Source organism: Pangasianodon hypophthalmus, chromosome 23, assembly GCF_027358585.1.
Source record: "Pangasianodon hypophthalmus isolate fPanHyp1 chromosome 23, fPanHyp1.pri, whole genome shotgun sequence".
In the NCBI taxonomy this organism is placed as follows: Eukaryota; Metazoa; Chordata; class Actinopteri; order Siluriformes; family Pangasiidae; genus Pangasianodon; species Pangasianodon hypophthalmus.
The window spans coordinates 15,204,290-15,222,123 of record NC_069732.1 but is presented as its reverse complement, the minus strand read 5'-3'; the positions used below and the strand labels follow the sequence as shown (position 1 = coordinate 15,222,123).

General features: G+C 36.9%; 3 protein-coding genes across 4 annotated transcripts; 1 reads left to right on the top strand and 2 right to left on the bottom strand.

Annotated features, from left to right (window-relative positions):
* Nucleotides 1-274: 274 nt before the first annotated feature.
* syngr3a (synaptogyrin 3a) lies at nt 275-6,296 on the bottom strand. Its single transcript, XM_026929491.3, has 4 exons — nt 6,104-6,296; nt 3,598-3,832; nt 3,304-3,449; nt 275-2,106 (listed from the first exon to the last, which is right to left on the bottom strand). Exons 1-4 carry the CDS (start codon nt 6,203-6,205, stop codon nt 1,903-1,905), a joined length of 687 nt encoding a protein of 228 aa, XP_026785292.1. The 5' UTR covers nt 6,206-6,296; the 3' UTR covers nt 275-1,902.
* Nucleotides 6,297-7,843: 1,547 nt separating this feature from the next.
* Nucleotides 7,844-10,439, bottom strand: gfer (growth factor, augmenter of liver regeneration (ERV1 homolog, S. cerevisiae)). The gene is made up of 4 exons (XM_026930155.3): nt 10,303-10,439; nt 10,003-10,222; nt 9,513-9,724; nt 7,844-8,356 (listed from the first exon to the last, which is right to left on the bottom strand). Exons 2-4 carry the CDS (start codon nt 10,165-10,167, stop codon nt 8,194-8,196), a joined length of 540 nt encoding a protein of 179 aa, XP_026785956.3. The 5' UTR covers nt 10,168-10,222; nt 10,303-10,439; the 3' UTR covers nt 7,844-8,193.
* A 1-nt stretch (nt 10,440) lies between these two features.
* Nucleotides 10,441-15,267, top strand: drg2 (developmentally regulated GTP binding protein 2). 2 transcript variants are annotated; one of them, XM_026930153.3, is made up of 13 exons: nt 10,441-10,558; nt 10,766-10,865; nt 11,646-11,806; nt 11,901-11,990; nt 12,111-12,171; nt 12,254-12,344; nt 12,425-12,497; nt 12,641-12,731; nt 12,820-12,917; nt 13,041-13,206; nt 13,614-13,672; nt 14,728-14,781; nt 14,867-15,267. In XM_026930153.3, exons 2-13 carry the CDS (start codon nt 10,802-10,804, stop codon nt 14,951-14,953), a joined length of 1,095 nt encoding a protein of 364 aa, XP_026785954.1. In that variant the 5' UTR covers nt 10,441-10,558; nt 10,766-10,801; the 3' UTR covers nt 14,954-15,267. The 2 variants fall into 2 exon arrangements, with proteins under 2 accessions (XP_026785954.1, XP_026785955.1); XM_026930154.3 differs by having other exon boundaries at nt 10,443-10,562.
* Nucleotides 15,268-17,834: the final 2,567 nt, after the last annotated feature.

The following is a 17,834-nucleotide window of genomic DNA, read 5'->3' as shown; positions in this document are numbered from 1 at the left end:
AACTTCTCTTTTGATACCGTTAATGACTGAATATTATGTTACATTGTGATCTAGTACTGTTTTACACAGCAAAAAGAAATATTTACCTCCAGACTGAGTAATGACGCACAGCTGGCTCCTAAAAGAATCAAATTAAATGGTTAAATACACAGTTAGTCTAAATATTATTATTATTATTATTATTATTATTATTATTATTATTATTATTATTATTATGCCCAATGTTTTCATAAGGACATGCTTGTGAAAATCATGCAACTTGCACAGATCAGACTTCTCATGAAAAAACATATCTTTTTATTTTAATGACTGCAGTCCAAACACATTTGAATTGACAACAGTAAGTCTTTTGTGTACAGCATTAACATACAAGATGGGATATGATGCCAGAGGTTACAGTAGAACATAACGTAAGTTTTGGGGCTGTATTTATAATCCTTTTTGTCTTGTGCATATGTTGCACTTGAGAGGGTTATTTAAAAAAAAAAAAAAAAAAAAAAAAACACGAGCAGACATTGTGTGTACATGAGTGGATATCTCCAGTTTTTTTCTGGTGCAATTTTTTTCCAAGCAGTTACTACAATAAATGTGACCCGATCGGACGGAAGCAGTGGTCCATAAAGTTTTTTTTTTTTTTTTTTTTTTTAGTGTTGGTACAGGAAACACAAAACCCTGATCACTTTCACAAACACTCCATTTATGTCATGTATTGAATTACAGTCAGTATCATTTTGTAGGCTTTCCTATCTGAGAACACAGAAATGTTAGTGATATCCTACTACATATCAGACGAAGCACTGATGGCCACCAAACATTTTAACAACATCATTTTAACAACTTAAAAACAAACTCTACTGTCCAGCTAATGTTTTAATTTATTCCTCACCATTCAGCAAGACTTTGTGTTTTAGAGTAAGAGCTTTTCCTAAGACTGTTTATGCCAAAAGGATTCTATTTTAGGTCTGCTTTTAGTAAAATGTTCATGTGTGATTGTTCTCATCGTGGCACACTGCACCTTTCTTGATTGCAGTTGTATACACATTTTTCTCTTAAGCAGCTAAGAGGTTATTGGAACAAATGTGAGTAGCTTGCTTCATTATTTCACATGAGCTGCATGATTTAAACCCCTATTTTCATAATTATACCGTCTGTGGTGTACACCTAGTAAAGTACACTTGAACAAACACTGAACGGTGCATTCTTGATGCAGACGCAAATACTTCCACTGCCTTCTCTAAATTAAGCACTGAATTGACACGCTGCTTGAGATAACCTTCAACACAGAAGACAGGTACCTACAATGGCGTCTCCATTTGAGCAAGACTGCACTCTAACATACAGTTTGGCAGGTTGTAACTGGTAAACATATTTTAATATAATCTGAAGACTTCTTTCATACTTAATATATTTTAAATATTGCACTTCATATCTCCACATAAACACTCAGTGTAATGTTTCAAGTTATTATCTTTGATGCATGACAGTTAAACGCTTTCTGAATATGTTGCACATGCATATTTTTCTTTCCCATAGGGTAAACAATGCCGACGTTTTAATCACACGCTGTTTTTAGGTTCTCCCTTTATTTCTTAAAAACATAGCTGACTTTTCCTTGATTTGGTGACCTAGAAGGACCAGAATAGATCCTGTCATACATAGAAGAGATGTCTTATTTAATTTCCCCTCCAATTCAACCTGATAAATTAATGTTTAACTATCCATATAGACCCAAATTAAATAAAAAGTCACAATCGACAAACTCTTGTACAGAAGGTCACAGCACAGCACTACCTATGAACACTGTCACACCATGTCAGCTTGAAGAAAGGCCAGAGCCTCTTCCTGCATTCATACTACCTTTGACGGATCAGTTACATTGCACATGGACCCTAATAGGTACCTCTAGTAAATTGGCACCTGGTAAGTCGGGGCGTTGGAGTCCGGTTTCTCAGTGAAAGGTGGACTCTGGTACACATCGGTGGTCTCTGTGCCAGGCACAGTGGGGTACGGCTGGATAGGTTGGTTGCCATCCTGATGTTCTGTGGTGAAGAGGGACATGTCCGTCCCCAGAAGATACTTCTGCACTGCCCTCACAGTCAGACCAGCCTGAAACGCAAAGCCAGACTTGTTCACAGGGACGTACACATATATCTGAACCTCAGACTGGCTCAGAAAAAGAGGTAACATTAACCAAGTTATGTTAATAAATCCCCAGTAATGTTAACCATTAACTCATATCTCAGAACAGTACAGTTCAGTTATCACCCTGCATTTACTAACTTTGCTTGTTTCTACAGTAAAACTTGAAAGTATTTTACTGTACGTACTATTAGCACATAGATCGGTAGCTGCTTAACTTCTAGTACACTAGTTTGCATTTATCAGTGGTAGACATGAGTGGAATTTTAGCATCTGATCTCAGTTTGCATTGTCATGATCAAAGTGATTTATATAACTGCAGCAAAACCTGTTAAATTACACAATAATAACAAAGATTTTATTCATTGTGAACATTAGCTAAGTTAGCTTACAGTATCTATTTTCCGAACAGAAACATTTCCAGTCACCATATCATCCGTTAGTTGAAAATGTGACTTTTTAGAAATTCTGAAACAAGCATCCAGGAGATGTTAACTTTATTTAAAATCACACTTTTGAGTGCATTTTAAGGTAGTTTTATTGCTACGCGATGTTTCAGATTAAGATGTTCGAGACGTCTATCAACGTCTTGAAGATAAATGTAAGAAACAAATCCAGACTTTGACTAAACTGAAAATTCTTTTAACCCTAGATTTAGGTTTAGCCTGCATCTGGAAGCCTGGTAGCTCGCATATAAATCATTTTAGATTTATTGTTTTAGATTGTTTTAGAATAGATTTTTTAAAAATGTGTCTTTGCTCATGTTGACGTTGCTTCTAATAAAAAGAAAAAAGTAAAAAAAGAATACAAAATTAATTAAATTAAATTAACCTATGCCTGTCAGTGGTGACGCTAATATTATAAGCCACTAAGCATCTCTCATATCTTCATTCACTGTGAAGCAAAAAGAGGTGAAGTTTTTCTGTCCCCCTGACAGACTGAAAGCCGTATCTAGAGCAATCTGCTGTACTTTAGCTAGGTCATGATGTTATTCTTAGACTGAAATGGGTTTGTTTTCAGCCTGTTCTGTCACTGTCTGTCTCCTCTGCTGATTTTGAGATTATAAATGCATGACTATCAATAAGCAAGTCTTATCATTTCCAAAGGATAAAAGTATTTGAGTAGGTTTTAGTAAATTAGCTATGTAGTCTATGCAGGACTGACCCAGCTGAAGATGGAGAAGAAGGAGAAGGCTATGGCAGCTCTGGCTGCATCAGCTCCCTGGTTCAGTGGCAGCTTGTCTGGTGTAGTGCGCTGCCATTGGTTAGCCAAGAAACAGAAACCTACAAACCACAGGAACGTCCACAAACCTAAAAACAAAAAAGCATCAAATGTTAAATGGATCTCTAAACACATATAGGTACACGCTCAGTAAAACACAGATGAACAGCATGGAAACGTGTTGCTCCAAAACTTTTATGACTCCCCCTCAAATATACATACTTTTGCAAGCTTTACCTGAAAATCCAATCTCCAGCAGCACTGCCTTCTTCCTGTCTTTAACACTGCTGATTTGTTGGAACTTCATGTCAAGGACAAAGAAGAAGATGCTTGCCAAAAAGGCTATGAGACCAATGGTGATACCGTAATTGCAGGCATCATTGTTCTTGTTGAAAACACAATGGAGAGTCTCACTTCCGATGTTTACATAGCCTTCGTTTATTATCGAGCCAAATACCACCATTGAGAAAATCTAGAGAGGAGAAGAGAAACATAAAAATAATAAAAACTGATAGTCAGTCTAAACTGAGTATTAGCAGTTAAAGCCTGGTTCTTTAATCAATCTTTATTTTCTGTGGTAATAATAATATATATATATATTTAAAGTAGACTATAATAGGCAAATGATACATGAAACTACTGGATTAACCAGAACTGTAACTGAAGTCAATTTATGTGAGGAACCTTGACATTAAGAATTCATTGACATAACAGGATTGTGGATGGAATGATTTCTTTACAACTCACGATTGACAGTATTATCTGGATGCATTACTATATTATTGAATGTAATATACTCTCTGCACAATAATCCAGGCTTTCATTCACTACACTTAGATATTAACTATTTTTTACACTCTGAGTAACAATATATTATTTACAGGTATACATCATCCCAGTATACTATATATTGGTATACTATCCCAATATATTATTTACAGGTATACTATATATTGGTATATTGTCCCAATATACTATGTACAGGTATACTACAGCTCAGTGTACTATATATTGGTATACTATCCTAGTATAATAATAGCAATAATAATGTTTTATTGTTGCTTTGTTTAGTAAACTGAATAATAAAAGGACAATAATTGAGTTTCCTTGAGTACATACATACAAGCAGGTACTGGTATACTATACTATATACCTGTATACTATCCCAGTATACTATGTACAGGGATACAACATCCCATACTACTATACTACTTATTGGTATACTACCTACCAGTATAGTATATGCCAGTATACACTCCCTGTATATTATATACCTTTATACTATCCAAGTATACTATGTAGAGGTATACTACATCCCAGTATACTCTACGCTAGTATACACTCCCAATATACTATATACCATATACTACATCCCAGTATACTATCCCAGTATACTATGCACAGGTATACTACATTTCAGTATACCATATACTAGTATACTATCCCAGTATACTATATATTGGTATACTATCCCAGTATACTATGCACAGGTATACTACATCCCAGTATACCATATACTAGTATACTATCCCAGTATACTATATATTGGTATACTATCCCAGTATACTATGCACAGGTATACTACATCCCAGTATACCATATACCTGTAAACTATCATAGTATACTATGTTCAAGCATACTACATCCCAGTATACTATATATAATGGTATATTATCCCAGATACTGTCCCAGTATACTATATATTGGTATACTATCCCAGTATACTATGCACAGGTATACTACATCCCAGTATACTATATATTTTGGTATACTATCCCAGTATACTATGCACAGGTATACTACATCCCAGTATACTATATACATGTATACCATCCCAGTGCACAGGTATACTACATCCCAGCATAATATATACCTGTAAACTATCCTAGTATACTATGTATAAGCATACTACATCTCAGTATACTATATAATGGTATACTATCCCAGTATACTGTCCCAGTATACTATATATTGGTATACTATCCCAGTATACTATGTACAGGTAAACCGGCACAGTATACTATATACCTGTATACTCTATCCCAGTATACTATATATTGGTATACTATCCCAGTATACTATGTACAGGCACAGTATACTATATACCTGTATACTCTATCCCAGTATACTATGTAGGTCCTGGTACATTATAGGCAACTATACACCAGTATACTATGCAAGTATTATTACAGTATACAATATAGGGCTTTTTTCTCAGCCAATTTTCCAAGATTGATCAGAAGCATAGTAGCCTAATTGGTGCTACAGGCGGAGACTGTGATGCTCTCTGTAAGAGCCAGGTGAAGCTGCCTCTACTGGCCTTTTTCCTCACAGCGACATTATGACTTGTTATTAAAGCCCAGGCCTGGCGCGATAGCTACACAACAGCTCATTCCTAGCCTTTTATCAGTGAAATCAGATCAAATGGACAGGATTATATTATAGCATTCTGGGGTGCCAGTGAGATATTAGAGCAGAAATCACGCGCACTCGAGTCACCACCACGTCCATGGCATCAATACGTCAACATTTTTACGCAACGAAAAACAGCGCATCCCAAACAGGCTTCAAATATTACAGCATTCATGAAACAGCTCATGGAATCATATACACCCCACCTACCGTAAGGAATAAACGCTATGATAAATGAAATAAACGCTGTGCCCGATTTGTGCTCGGTTGTTCTGATTGCGCGTATTAATGAGACGCGTTATAACCACAAACCATGCTGAATTAGACTCACCCATGCTAATATCCTAAGAATGGTCTGCGGCTGTTGTATAAAACTGATGGGGTCGAATTCAGCCCCAGCTCTTCCAGCACCGAAAGACCCCACTCCGTCCATTTTCCCCCCTTCTGCTATGATTCAGGCTGTGAGGGTCGAGATGGATACACACTTGCGCGCGCGCGCGCACACACACACACACACACACACACCAGGTCTGCTGCGACACTCTCAACAGCAGCATCTACAGGCAGCAGCACGCTCTTCTCACTAGTATAACATTTTATTTGGCCAAATAATCTGAAATTATGATACAGTTATATAATCCAAAAGTAAGCTCCACTCTTCTGGGAAGGCTTTCCACTAGATTCTGGAGCGTGGCTGTGGGGATTTGTGTTCATTCAGCTACAAGAGCATTAGTGAGATCAGGCACTGATGTTGAGCGAGAAGGCTCCAGTTCCAGTTCATCCCAAAGGTGAGGTGGAGGTTCTTCCACTCCGACCTTCTCAAACCATGTCTTCATGGAGCTCGCTTTGTGCACAGGGGCATTGTCATGCTGAAGCAGGTTTGGGCCTCTTAGTTCCAGTGAAGAGAAATTGTAATGCTACAGCATATAAAAAAAATATCCTGTACAAATGTGTGCTTCCAACTTGGCAACCATTTGGGGAAGAACCACATATGGGTGTGATGGACAGGTGCCCATAAACCTTTGCCCAAATAATGTATTTACATTTTACTGCCAGCGTAAGATAGGAACTTATTGGCTACTTTATTAGGTACACCTATCTTGTCCATTTTATCAGGTAAACCTACTAGATAGATTAGATTTTTAGGCATACCCCAATGAAAAATTCATCCTGGACTGATCAGCTACCAAAACATAGGCAGAGCTGGTCAAACTGGCAGAACACCTTTGACCAGCTGGTAAGCTATCTTCCAGCTTGACTAAATTGATCAATATATGTTTAGGATATTTTAATTGTTATTTTCTTCCACATTATGCCTTTTGATTCTTAAGGCAATGATTCAATATTTCATGATATCAATACCACAATACGATACAGTTCAAGAAGTAGTTTTGTCCTTTTCTGTTAATATTAAATTTATAATCAATTATAATCCATAATAACTGATTTATGATTGTTAAATCAATGCAGCAATCCAAATTGTCTGATAGTTACACCCCTCGCATTAGTAGCAGTAGTTCAGAAACTGAAACTTTCTGAATCAGGTACAGCAGCATTGATGACATTTTTGAACACCTCACTGTTTAGTAGTGAATAAATCACCAATCGAAAAATGTTCCTGCCAACAGCAAGCCTTTAGTCAGAAATTAACACTGATGATGGGCTAAAGAGATTCTCAACAAACCCCCACAGCCATGCTCCAAAATCTAATGGAAAGCCTTCCCAGAGGAGTGGAGCTTATTATAACAGCAAAAAGGGGAATAAATCTGGAATGAGATGTTCAGCAAGCACATATGGGTGTGATTGTCAGGTGTCCACAAACATTTGGCCATATAGTGTATCTTATCCAACCATGAATAAACATTTGGAACGTTCATAACATGTTTCAGGGTGGGGTTCAAAATCAAAATCTCCTCTAGCTATGCCTCTGACCCATATGGTAGGTGTACTTGATGATAAAATGGCCAATAAATAGATAGATACAAGGAAGGTATGTAATATGCCCCTTGATCATAATTGTGTGTCTTCATATGATCAACTGCAGCTGGCATTTATAACATTTGATTCTAAGTGACTCGCAGTGCATTTCCTTTATTGCCAACTGTTACCTTGCAGAAGCTGTAGTAATGGCATGTTTAGGTTTATTAACATCATTACCCCTTTTACAAATCAACAATGCACACACTAACTATCCAGCAGGCTTTGAATTAGAAACAGACATGGTACAATAATAAAATATGAATGATCATATATTAGGTGAAACAGCAGTACATTATTCATCATGTATAACATGTTTCTATATGACACACTACACACAGTAAGTCACAATTATTACAACCAAAGCCTGAAAGATCAAGGAAAGTTATAGGTCTGTTTTATTTTCTTCTGTGAATTGATTTGGCTTGGGCTTCACAAGAGCCGTCAATCACAAGAGCCGTCTTTCCAGCCATCTCTCCACCTCTCGTCCACTTTGCTGCAGTCGAACTCTGGCTTTCCTAACCGGACATTGATGCCATTATGGAGATGACAAAGCCATTGTGAGAGATGGTGACGGCTGCTGGTGTTTGGTTGGTTGGTTTTCAATCTGACAACAGATTTAAAAAATATTAATGCACTCAGGGAAAGCAAACACTTAATGCAACATGTAAGGCTAATGAATTAGATGTCCACTTTTGGTTTAATATTACTGTATTAATATTAATTGTAATACTGTAATCTGTGGTTCTACAACTTTTCAGTATTCCATACTTTTTCCATGCTTTCTGTGGATTCATTGAACTGTGTTATTATCATCTGAGAAATAATTAATACAGATCCATCGTTACATTAAAAACAGTGATATAAGTTTAATATTCTAAACGATTAAAATAACTTTTGTGTACTGAGGAGGTCTCAAATGCTCCCTGGTCCATGCTTGTTATTTCAGTTAGGATTTTTTTTTTAGCATTGGTTTCCTGAGGTCTTAAAAAGCCGAGATTGTCTGAAACTAATGAAATCATGAGGAATTTAAAATCTCAGGTGTAATAACACAATTTACTCAAATCCTGTAATGAAAGAGTAATAAAAAAGTAATAAAGTCTGGAAATAAAAACATTCTCCTATATGTTTAATTCCAGACATGCTTATGTAATAACTCAATGATAGAAGAATTCTCAGAAAAAGAGTACATATAATTCTAATACTTCATTTTTAAAAAGGTTTTAATTTAGACCCCAAAAGGGTTCTTCAGTATTTCCCTTTAGGGGAACACTTAAAGGTTCTATATCGTACTTTTCTCTTTTAAAGAGGGCTCCAATCTATCCAAAGTCTATGGAAAAGACCCTGGAGGAACCCCTATTTCCAAGAGTGTAGGTCATCCTTTTCAATTATCTAATCCAGTGCTGTTCAATCCTGGTCTTGGAGGTTTTCTCTCCTCTGACTCACCAAGTTCTATCCAGGGATGTTAATTATCTGATGAGCAGAATCAGGCGAGTTGGATGGAGGGAAAACACTCAGTTGTGCAGTGTGGTGATAGTCCAGGACCAGTATTGGTCCACAGAAGTGGTGGCTTAATAATTAAGGCATTGCCCTACTGACTGGAAGATCTTGAGTTCAAATCCCAGCACTACCAAACTGCCACTGTTGGGTCGTTGGTACAAGACACTGTACTCTCACCTGCTCAGCTGTGCTTCAGCCAAATGAGTTACATGTTAAATGAATGAAGAAACACTTATCTAAAGAATATACTTTATACTACTTACCTGGCTCTTAGGTCCTCAGCACATTCTTCACATGGGAAGAATTTCGAAAACAGGTTGATGAATTGAGTCATGTCTTCTTGTTGTGTTTTGGTTGGTGTATCAGGGTAATACGCTGCCATAGTGTGGAGAAAAGACCAGGAACTCCTCCCCAGTTCCTCTCTGTCCAGGGGACACTCCACAAGTTTCTCACTCTCCTCAGCTACCCGTGTCTCCTGGTCAGAGAAAACTGTCTTTTCAGGAGGTTCTAGACTACGATCCGTTTACAGATTCCAGATTGTGTCTCAACAGTTTAGAGACATGATCCATAAAAGCACTTAGTGATATAAGGCTGTTTACTTTTATGTCTGATCACATTACTTAACCTGGGCTTGAGAAGTGGTTGACATCTTTGATGTTACTACTCTGTCCTGATCATGAGATTAGATTATTGCTAGATTATTGTAGATTCTTAAACATGTCAAGGTGACCAGTTAAAGTGAGATTTGTTTACCTGTGGTGTGACTGTAGACGCCTGTTTCTTCTGAGACTTCATCCATGATTTAAAGTCTGAGCACGCTCTGCAAGGCTTCTCTTTCGTCCCTCTGCCGGCTCCCTGCTCTTTTCCTGAACTTTCCTCAGATGGATTTCCAGCTACAGGGAATGGGAAGCCCTCCATGCTAGAGTAATTTCAGATTATACCCAGGTTGACGGCGCTGCCATGTTTTTAGTACCTACATAGATATGCATCATGGGATTACTCATGACTTCCTTTAGTAATATTTCAAAAGATAATATTGTCTCACTTGGTTACCTTATTAGACGTATCATCTACACACAGCAACGTTTTAGCTATTTGACTCTTCCACATCCGCATGTGCGTATAACATTTCGTTAGAAATCAGCTAGTAAATTTGTCAAACCGGAACTACAGATCCACAAAGCCGTTTCCACCCGGGCGATGTTGTGCGCTGCACCACCGTCTCTTTTTCGGGGAGGTGGTGACGTCATCACCTGGTCATGCTGCAGACTTCGATTTGTTCAAAACAGTTATTTTTACAACATTTCTTGTGCGTGAGTGTTTGTATGTGATACAAACGACCCGTTCTTGTTTTGTATGTTAATTTATGTGTCTGTTGTTTGGCTGTTTTGGTTGCTAAGGTGGTTCATGAGTTGCTAAAAAAAAAAAACCTACTTGCTAGTTTTGCTAGCTAGCCACAGAGCAGATTATGGCTGTACAACTAATACTAGGTTTCATGTCATTGTCATTTTTACAGGTTGCCTGTTTCTGAAGGCCTCGTGCTTGTGGGACGATGGGTATTCTGGAGAAGATAGCCGAGATTGAGCGAGAAATCGCTCGAACTCAGAAAAATAAAGGTAGACAGCTTCATTAGCTACTATAGACACACATCTGGTTCATTATAGCTCAGCATGGTCTATAAGAGTGACTGATGTGATGATATTAGAAAGCCAGATTTATGGTTTGAGAGTTAAAGAGAGGAGAGGAGAGGATTTAAACTGAGGTTTAGGGGAATGTGGCAGTCTTAACTGTTTCATGAGGAGCAACACAATTTGGAACAGTATTGCTTAATTACTGTAGATGGACACTGACTGTTTCTATACCACAGGCTTAATTTAACTTTTAGGTGCCAAGACCTTAATATTTCGAGTTTCTTGGTTTGACAGGTTTGGCTGACAATTTTCTGACCATATTTGGCAAAGAAAGCCTTTAAACTATCCAAATGAACACTAGGATCTTCATACCAGTTTTTAATATCGTTCATAGATCATGAATGCTCCGGTCATTCATACTATGAAACAGCAGGAAGAATTGAAACGTACTTGTGAAATACAGCAGGACCAGAACAATCATGGCTTAAAAGTGCAACACTCGATGAAGTCAGAGACTCAAATGATCAGAGCAGAATTTGGAGGAGTTGAGGGAATTAGTGTAGGTAGTAGATGTCAAGTGGACGTCTGTCTGAATAATCTTTCAGATCAAACAGTTACCAGTTACATGGATATAAAAAGATTGATGGAAATTTTAAAACATTTTAAATACAGTCTTTTGTAACAGTTCACATATTCTGCTTATTCATGTAAACCCCCTAATCTCTCTCACCATCGGCTTCTAATCTGTCTTCAACTTATTTGCAGCAACCGAGTACCATCTTGGTTTGCTAAAAGCCAAGCTCGCCAAGTACAGAGCCCAGCTTCTGGAGCCTTCGAAATCAGCCGGAGCCAAAGGTGAAGGCTTTGATGTTATGAAATCGGGTGATGCCAGGGTTGCGCTTATTGGATTTCCATCAGTTGGCAAGGTAATGATGGTATAATTTGCAGAACGCTGTAATCCTGTAACCTTAACACAGCTTGCTATGCAGTCCTTTAGAAACTGACATGTCTTTTTTACAGTCTACCTTTCTGAGCTTAATGACCTCAACAGAAAGTGAAGCAGCTTCATATGAGTTCACTACACTGACCTGCATCCCAGGTGTTGTTGAGGTAGATATTTGTATTGTATTGTATTTCTTTACTTCCAATACATTAACTGGGTATTTAATTTGAATTTAAAATATTAATTCATTTTTAAAAACTTTAATCATTCATGACATCTTCCACCAGTATAAAGGTGCCAACATACAGCTGTTGGATTTGCCCGGAATCATTGAAGGAGCAGCTCAAGGTATATGATTTTTAGAGGCTAATATAACGTTTTGTTTATACCTCTCTTTCTTGCTTTTAATACATTACTGGTGTTTTCAAAGGAAAGGGAAGAGGCAGACAGGTCATAGCTGTAGCCAGAACTGCAGATGTTGTTATCATGATGCTGGATGCAACCAAAGGTGACGTGCAAAGGTAAGCGTTCTGTCTTATGAGCTATAAAATCAGTTTAGCCTCTGTGTATGTGAACGTTCCTTGTGTATTCTTTCTTTTAGGGAACTTCTGGAAAAAGAGCTTGAATCTGTTGGGATCAGACTCAACCGGTCCAAACCCAATATTTACTTTAAGGTGCGTCTTCTTTCTGACCAATCACATGAACATTTAGTGTGTTGAGTTTTAGAGTTTTGGTAGAGTTTTACCTGATTTTAATTTTCATCTGATGAAAATTGATACCTTCAGTCATACAAATTATCTTTTTCTCCTCTTTTTAGCCTAAGAAAGGTGGTGGTCTGTCCTTCAATTCGACAGTTCCTCTGACACATTGCTCTGAGAAGCTTGTGCAGCTCATTCTTCATGAGTATAGTATCCTTTATCAGCTTTGCCTTAACTGGACTTTCCTTGGCACATATGTTTGTGGAAAGGATATTCCCTTAACCTGATTTTTTTTTAGAAATCTTCAATGCTGAGGTTTTGTTTAGAGAAGACTGTACATCAGACGAATTTATTGACGTCATTGTGGGCAACAGAGTGTACATGCCTTGTTTATATGTGAGTATCAATCTTCTTCACCAACCATTTCCTTTTAATTGTCTCCCTACAGTATATGGAAAATAACTTGATGGAAAGGCTCTGCAAGTGGAATTTTCTCTGCTTATTCCTGAAATTTTACAGGTGTACAACAAAGTGGATCAGATTTCGATAGAAGAAGTAGACCGTCTCGCCCGTCAGGCCAACAGTGTGGTGATCAGCTGTGGCATGAAACTGAATCTAGACTACCTCCTGGAGCAGCTGTGGGAATATCTGGCTCTGATCTGTCTCTACACTAAGAAGAGAGGAGGTAATTTTTGAACCGTTCAGAGATAGAAATCATCTTTTCTATCATACAAAAGTAGCAATAATTCCAATACATTATTCATTATACAGATACATGAAAAGTGATATGCAGTGATGTTCTTGCTATTTAGTAGTTGTGATGTTTATTTCATAATTGTGTACTGAGTTGAAAAATATTTGTGAATTAGTACTAAATAGTAACATACCCCATTAAAATTAATGAGTACTCTCATTTTTATTTCCTGCCCCCTATTGGTCTTGCCAGTTTTCACAGTTGAGTATTATAGCTCAATATTGAATATACCAGTCATAAAAGGCATCATGGCAAATGTCTGACATCCACCAAAACATCCACAAACGATCTACTGTTTTTTTTTCTTTTTCTTTCTTTTCTTCTTTGTTGTCAAATAGAACGGCCAGATTTTGGTGACCCAATCATCATGAGAAGAGGTGCATCAGTAGAACATGTGGTATGGCATAATTATTATTTAAAAGTGCATATACACTAACTGGCCACTTTAATAGGAACAATTATATATGGACCTCTGCTCTGTCATATATCCAGCCAATCATATGGCAGCAGCGCAATACATAAAATCGTGCAGATACAGGTCAAGAGCTTCAGTTATCAGAATGGGGGGAAAATGTGATCTTGGTAACATTGACCTTGGCTTTGATTGTTAGTCAGTGCCCACTGAAGCCTCAGATTCCTGTTCTTGGCTGGCAGGAGTGGAAACCAATGTGGTCTTGAAGACCTGTATCCTGCAGGCTATCTGCCTCAAGGTTCAATGTGCTCTGAGATGCTTTTCTGCTCACCACAGTTGTAAAGAGTAGTTATTTAGAGTTTATACACTTCCTGTCAGCTCAAAACATCTCTCATTAGCAAGCCGTTTCCCCCTGCAGAGATGCTGCTCACTGGATGTTTTTTTGTTTTTCGCACCATTCTGCGGAAACTCTAGTGTTGTGCATGAAAATCCCAAGAGATCAGCAGTTTCTGAAATATTCAATATTAAACAGCCGATTTGGCATCAACATCCATGCCACAGACAAAGTTAATGAAATTGCGTTTTTCCCGATTCTGATGTTTGATGTCAACATTATTGTATTAACTGAAGCTCTTGAACCGCACCTGCATAATTTTATACATTGTGCTGCTGCCAAATGATTGGATAATTGCATGAATGTGCAAGTGTTCCTAATAAAGTGGACAGTAAGAGTATACGCTTCTCCTACAACACAGTACAAAGAATTCAGTCTAAGATAAAAAAATCCCAAGAATGTTCTTATTTTTCAGTTCTGACTATTTAGAAGATGATAGCTCATGACACTTCAGTTTAGACCAAGATCATTTTACTTTGGCAATTAAGAAAAGAATTTCGTAAAAGTAAAATATTGTAAGACTGCATCATGCTTAGAGAGAATCCCTTTGTGCTGTATGTTTTAAGATGTGTAATGTTTTCTTTTCCCGCTTTCTTAGAAATTATACCAGTATTTAACACGGTCTGTTATTTCCTGTTCTTTCCAGTGCCACAGAATCCACAGAACATTAGCCAGCCAGTTCAAGTATGCACTTGTCTGGGTAAGTTTGCTCTTCCGAAGTAAAATGCTACTGAATGCTTGTGATGAACATTGTGATGAGACTTTTCTGTTTTTGCGCTCTACAGGGAACGAGCACGAAGTACAGCCCGCAGCGAGTAGGACTGACACACATTATGGAACATGAGGATGTAATTCAGATTGTGAAGAAATAATCTCATGTCTTCAATCACAGAGTCATTGTACAATTACAAAAGATTACATTTTTACCCTATTCATGACTGCTTCATGCATTTACTTTACCCAGATGACATTAAAAAGAGCCTTTATTGAGCGTTTTTGTTAAAAAAAAAAAAAAAACAAGGATGGATTGCAAATGTAGAGCCCATATAAAACAAAGCAGAAGTGTTTTATGATTTTATCTTCAGTATTATGATCAGGATATTGTAATTATATAAACCAGTACTCCTATTGAATAAAAAAAAATGTCAGATTGAAAGCAATAAAAACGAATGACTTGAAAGGTTCAGACACTTGTCAATAGATTAAAAGGGATATGAGAAAAGCTCATTGTCTTTGATAAATGAAAGGCTAATAAGACATTTTGTGAAATGTGTCTGGCTTAAAGAACTCAGTTCATATGTCTGAAGCTTGTCAAATTAGTAACTGCAGGGGCAGGGGCTTACCCTGGGTAATGTGATAAAGGAATATTTCACACAAAATCTTTCCTCTTCTTCTTCTTCTTAACAATATTTTTTATAGATAGCCATTTAAAAAGCAAGCTTAACATGCATTGGAAAGCAATTAAAACTGACTCCAAATAAAAACATTAATATGGGAGTACAAATGAAAAGGTGCTTGAAGTACACTACTTAATACAGCACCAGTATTTGTTGTCATAGGTTTTATTGACTGTATAATTATGTTAAAGCCTGATGCACTGGGCTGCTGTTTTAAAATTTCTCATAAGAGTAACGACAGAGAGTTTGTATCAGGGCTTCTCTAAAGTTTAAAAGGTTAAAGATATTTTATTTTCTTAACAACCACTTTAGCAGTGAAATAACTTGTGCATCTACAGAAAATACAATTGTTCAGACTTCAAATATGGAAGATGTAGCTTTCAGTTTGACTGTAATGTTACTGTTCGACTCACAGGCGTTATTGTGCTTAATTGTACACTTACAAGATGCCAACTGTTACCTTCCCTTTATTCATCTGAAAACCTAGAGCTGCTGCTTCTATTCATTAGTGAAAACTAGTATAATAGACATCATTAAATATGTATGTGGAGGCACTCGGGGCATACAACACAGCGAGCAAGTGTGGCATGGAGAGTTATCAAAACTCTTAAGCAGGACCACCCCAGGCCTTGGGTCTACTGTGAAATAAATAAGGATAAGCAAAATGGAGAGACTTTGTTTTGGAATTACTTGAGGAGCAGCGTTATCCTATTCAGTGCAGTGAAGGTAAGAGGGTTTGATGCTGCTCTGAGAGCCACACTTCAGGTTTGGATATTTGATGCTGGAACCATATGGCACAACTTGATGGGTGTGTGGGGTGAATACACTTGTAGCTTTTGCTAAAATAAACTTCACTAGCGAAAGTGTTGCATAAACACTGATCTTGCATAATGGTGGTGTATAGGTGGTTTTATCATTATTAAAAAAATTTAAGTACAAATGGTTAAACTACAGGAATATCTTGTTTACAAATAATTATTATTTCTATTCCTTATGGATCATTGACATGGTGTAGTCCTCTTTTTTCTTGCTTATATCTACCTCATTGATAGGAATTTACAGTGATGGAAATCATTCATATTTTGAAAATTGTGTCAGTTGAAATCCATTTTTCCCCCAAAATGAAAAGTTTTATATGGTTTTTGAGACAAAAAGTGAAATGTTCTTAGGATAGAGTTTCAGTTTTTGGGCCATGTGTGATTAGTGACTTATTCTACACTTGAGAGTGTAACTTATGATTTAGTGAATGTCTTCTTAACTAATAAGAATGATATTTGTAAATATAAATTTACTATTTCTTTATTTGTAAATTAAAATTTAGGTCAGACCTCTGTAGCACTTGATATTTTGTAAACAGCCCTTAGAAACCACCTTAAAAACCATTAAGTACTGCTTATCTGATGTTTTATCAGCCAAATGTGCCATTTGATGCAATTTTCACAAGCCCCACCAACATTATATGGTGGTTTTATTTTAAACATTGCATTGTTGCTGAGGTCTTATAACCTGCACAATCATGTTGACCAGCCTATACAATATTGCACTGTAGAACTTTGCTGCCATCTACTGCAAAAAAAAGTGCTGATGGTGATAGACTTTAACTTGATAAAGACACTATAACCGCACAAGGTTAATAAAAGACTTTATGACAAATGTGTTTATGTTCAGAAAACATGCTTAAAAATATTTTTTAACAAGTACTACTTAATATTCCTCTTATGTGTTCTTACCTTTGAAGTGAGCAGCCTCATCCTGGCTGTTTATCATTTAGGCCAGCTTGAATTAAGCTTAAGAGCCATTGTTTATGAGAGATACAGTATGTGTTTTGAGTGTCATGTTAGGTCTGTACAGAATTATTAATCCAAATCAATTACAGATTGACGCATTTTGCTTAATCAATATTTATCAAATTTAGAAGAACGTTTAGCAATGCCTATAGATGGTTACTTAAATCCTGAGAGAGAGCACAGAAATAAGTGTTGGGGCCATTTATTTGTTTGGCAACACAATCTGAACATTTTGTGGGTTGTCTGATGCAGTAAACAGGGAGTAACTGTCTGTGGAAATATAATTTTCAATACAACACAGTAAGTGGACAGTTGTGGGACCTTGGCCATCTATTCCTCCACCTTTTACACAGAATCCTATAATATTAATTTATTATCAAGCTCTAATTTTAGGTGATATATGGTATAATGATATATTATATACTGTTGACAGTATTTACATGTATTATTTTCTTGTTATAGGACACTCTATTTTGTAACTTGTCAACTGCTTTACATCCACAAGGTCCACAAGGTTGTATATATAAGAATAATTATTAGTATTATTAGTATTAGGAATAAATAGGAAT

Bases quoted from the DNA above. Each gene is read 5' to 3' on its own strand.
- drg2 (XM_026930153.3), top strand. From the start codon at position 10,802: ATGGGTATTCTGGAGAAGATAGCCGAGATTGAGCGAGAAATCGCTCGA. The intron at 10,866-11,645 runs GTAGACAGCTTC...ACTTATTTGCAG, and splicing joins TCGAACTCAGAAAAATAAAG to CAACCGAGTACCATCTTGGT. The intron at 12,732-12,819 runs GTATCCTTTATC...ATTTTTTTTTAG, and splicing joins GCTCATTCTTCATGAGTATA to AAATCTTCAATGCTGAGGTT.
- syngr3a (XM_026929491.3), bottom strand. From the start codon at position 6,205: ATGGACGGAGTGGGGTCTTTCGGTGCTGGAAGAGCTGGGGCTGAATTC. The intron at 3,833-6,103 runs GTGAGTCTAATT...TCTCCTCTCTAG, and splicing joins TTCTTAGGATATTAGCATGG to ATTTTCTCAATGGTGGTATT. The intron at 2,107-3,303 runs GTCAGTCCTGCA...TTTGCGTTTCAG, and splicing joins TCTTCTCCATCTTCAGCTGG to GCTGGTCTGACTGTGAGGGC.
- gfer (XM_026930155.3), bottom strand. From the start codon at position 10,167: ATGGAGGGCTTCCCATTCCCTGTAGCTGGAAATCCATCTGAGGAAAGT. The intron at 9,725-10,002 runs GTAAACAAATCT...TTCTCTGACCAG, and splicing joins CGTCTACAGTCACACCACAG to GAGACACGGGTAGCTGAGGA. The intron at 8,357-9,512 runs GTAAGTAGTATA...ATCTGTTGTCAG, and splicing joins GCTGAGGACCTAAGAGCCAG to ATTGAAAACCAACCAACCAA.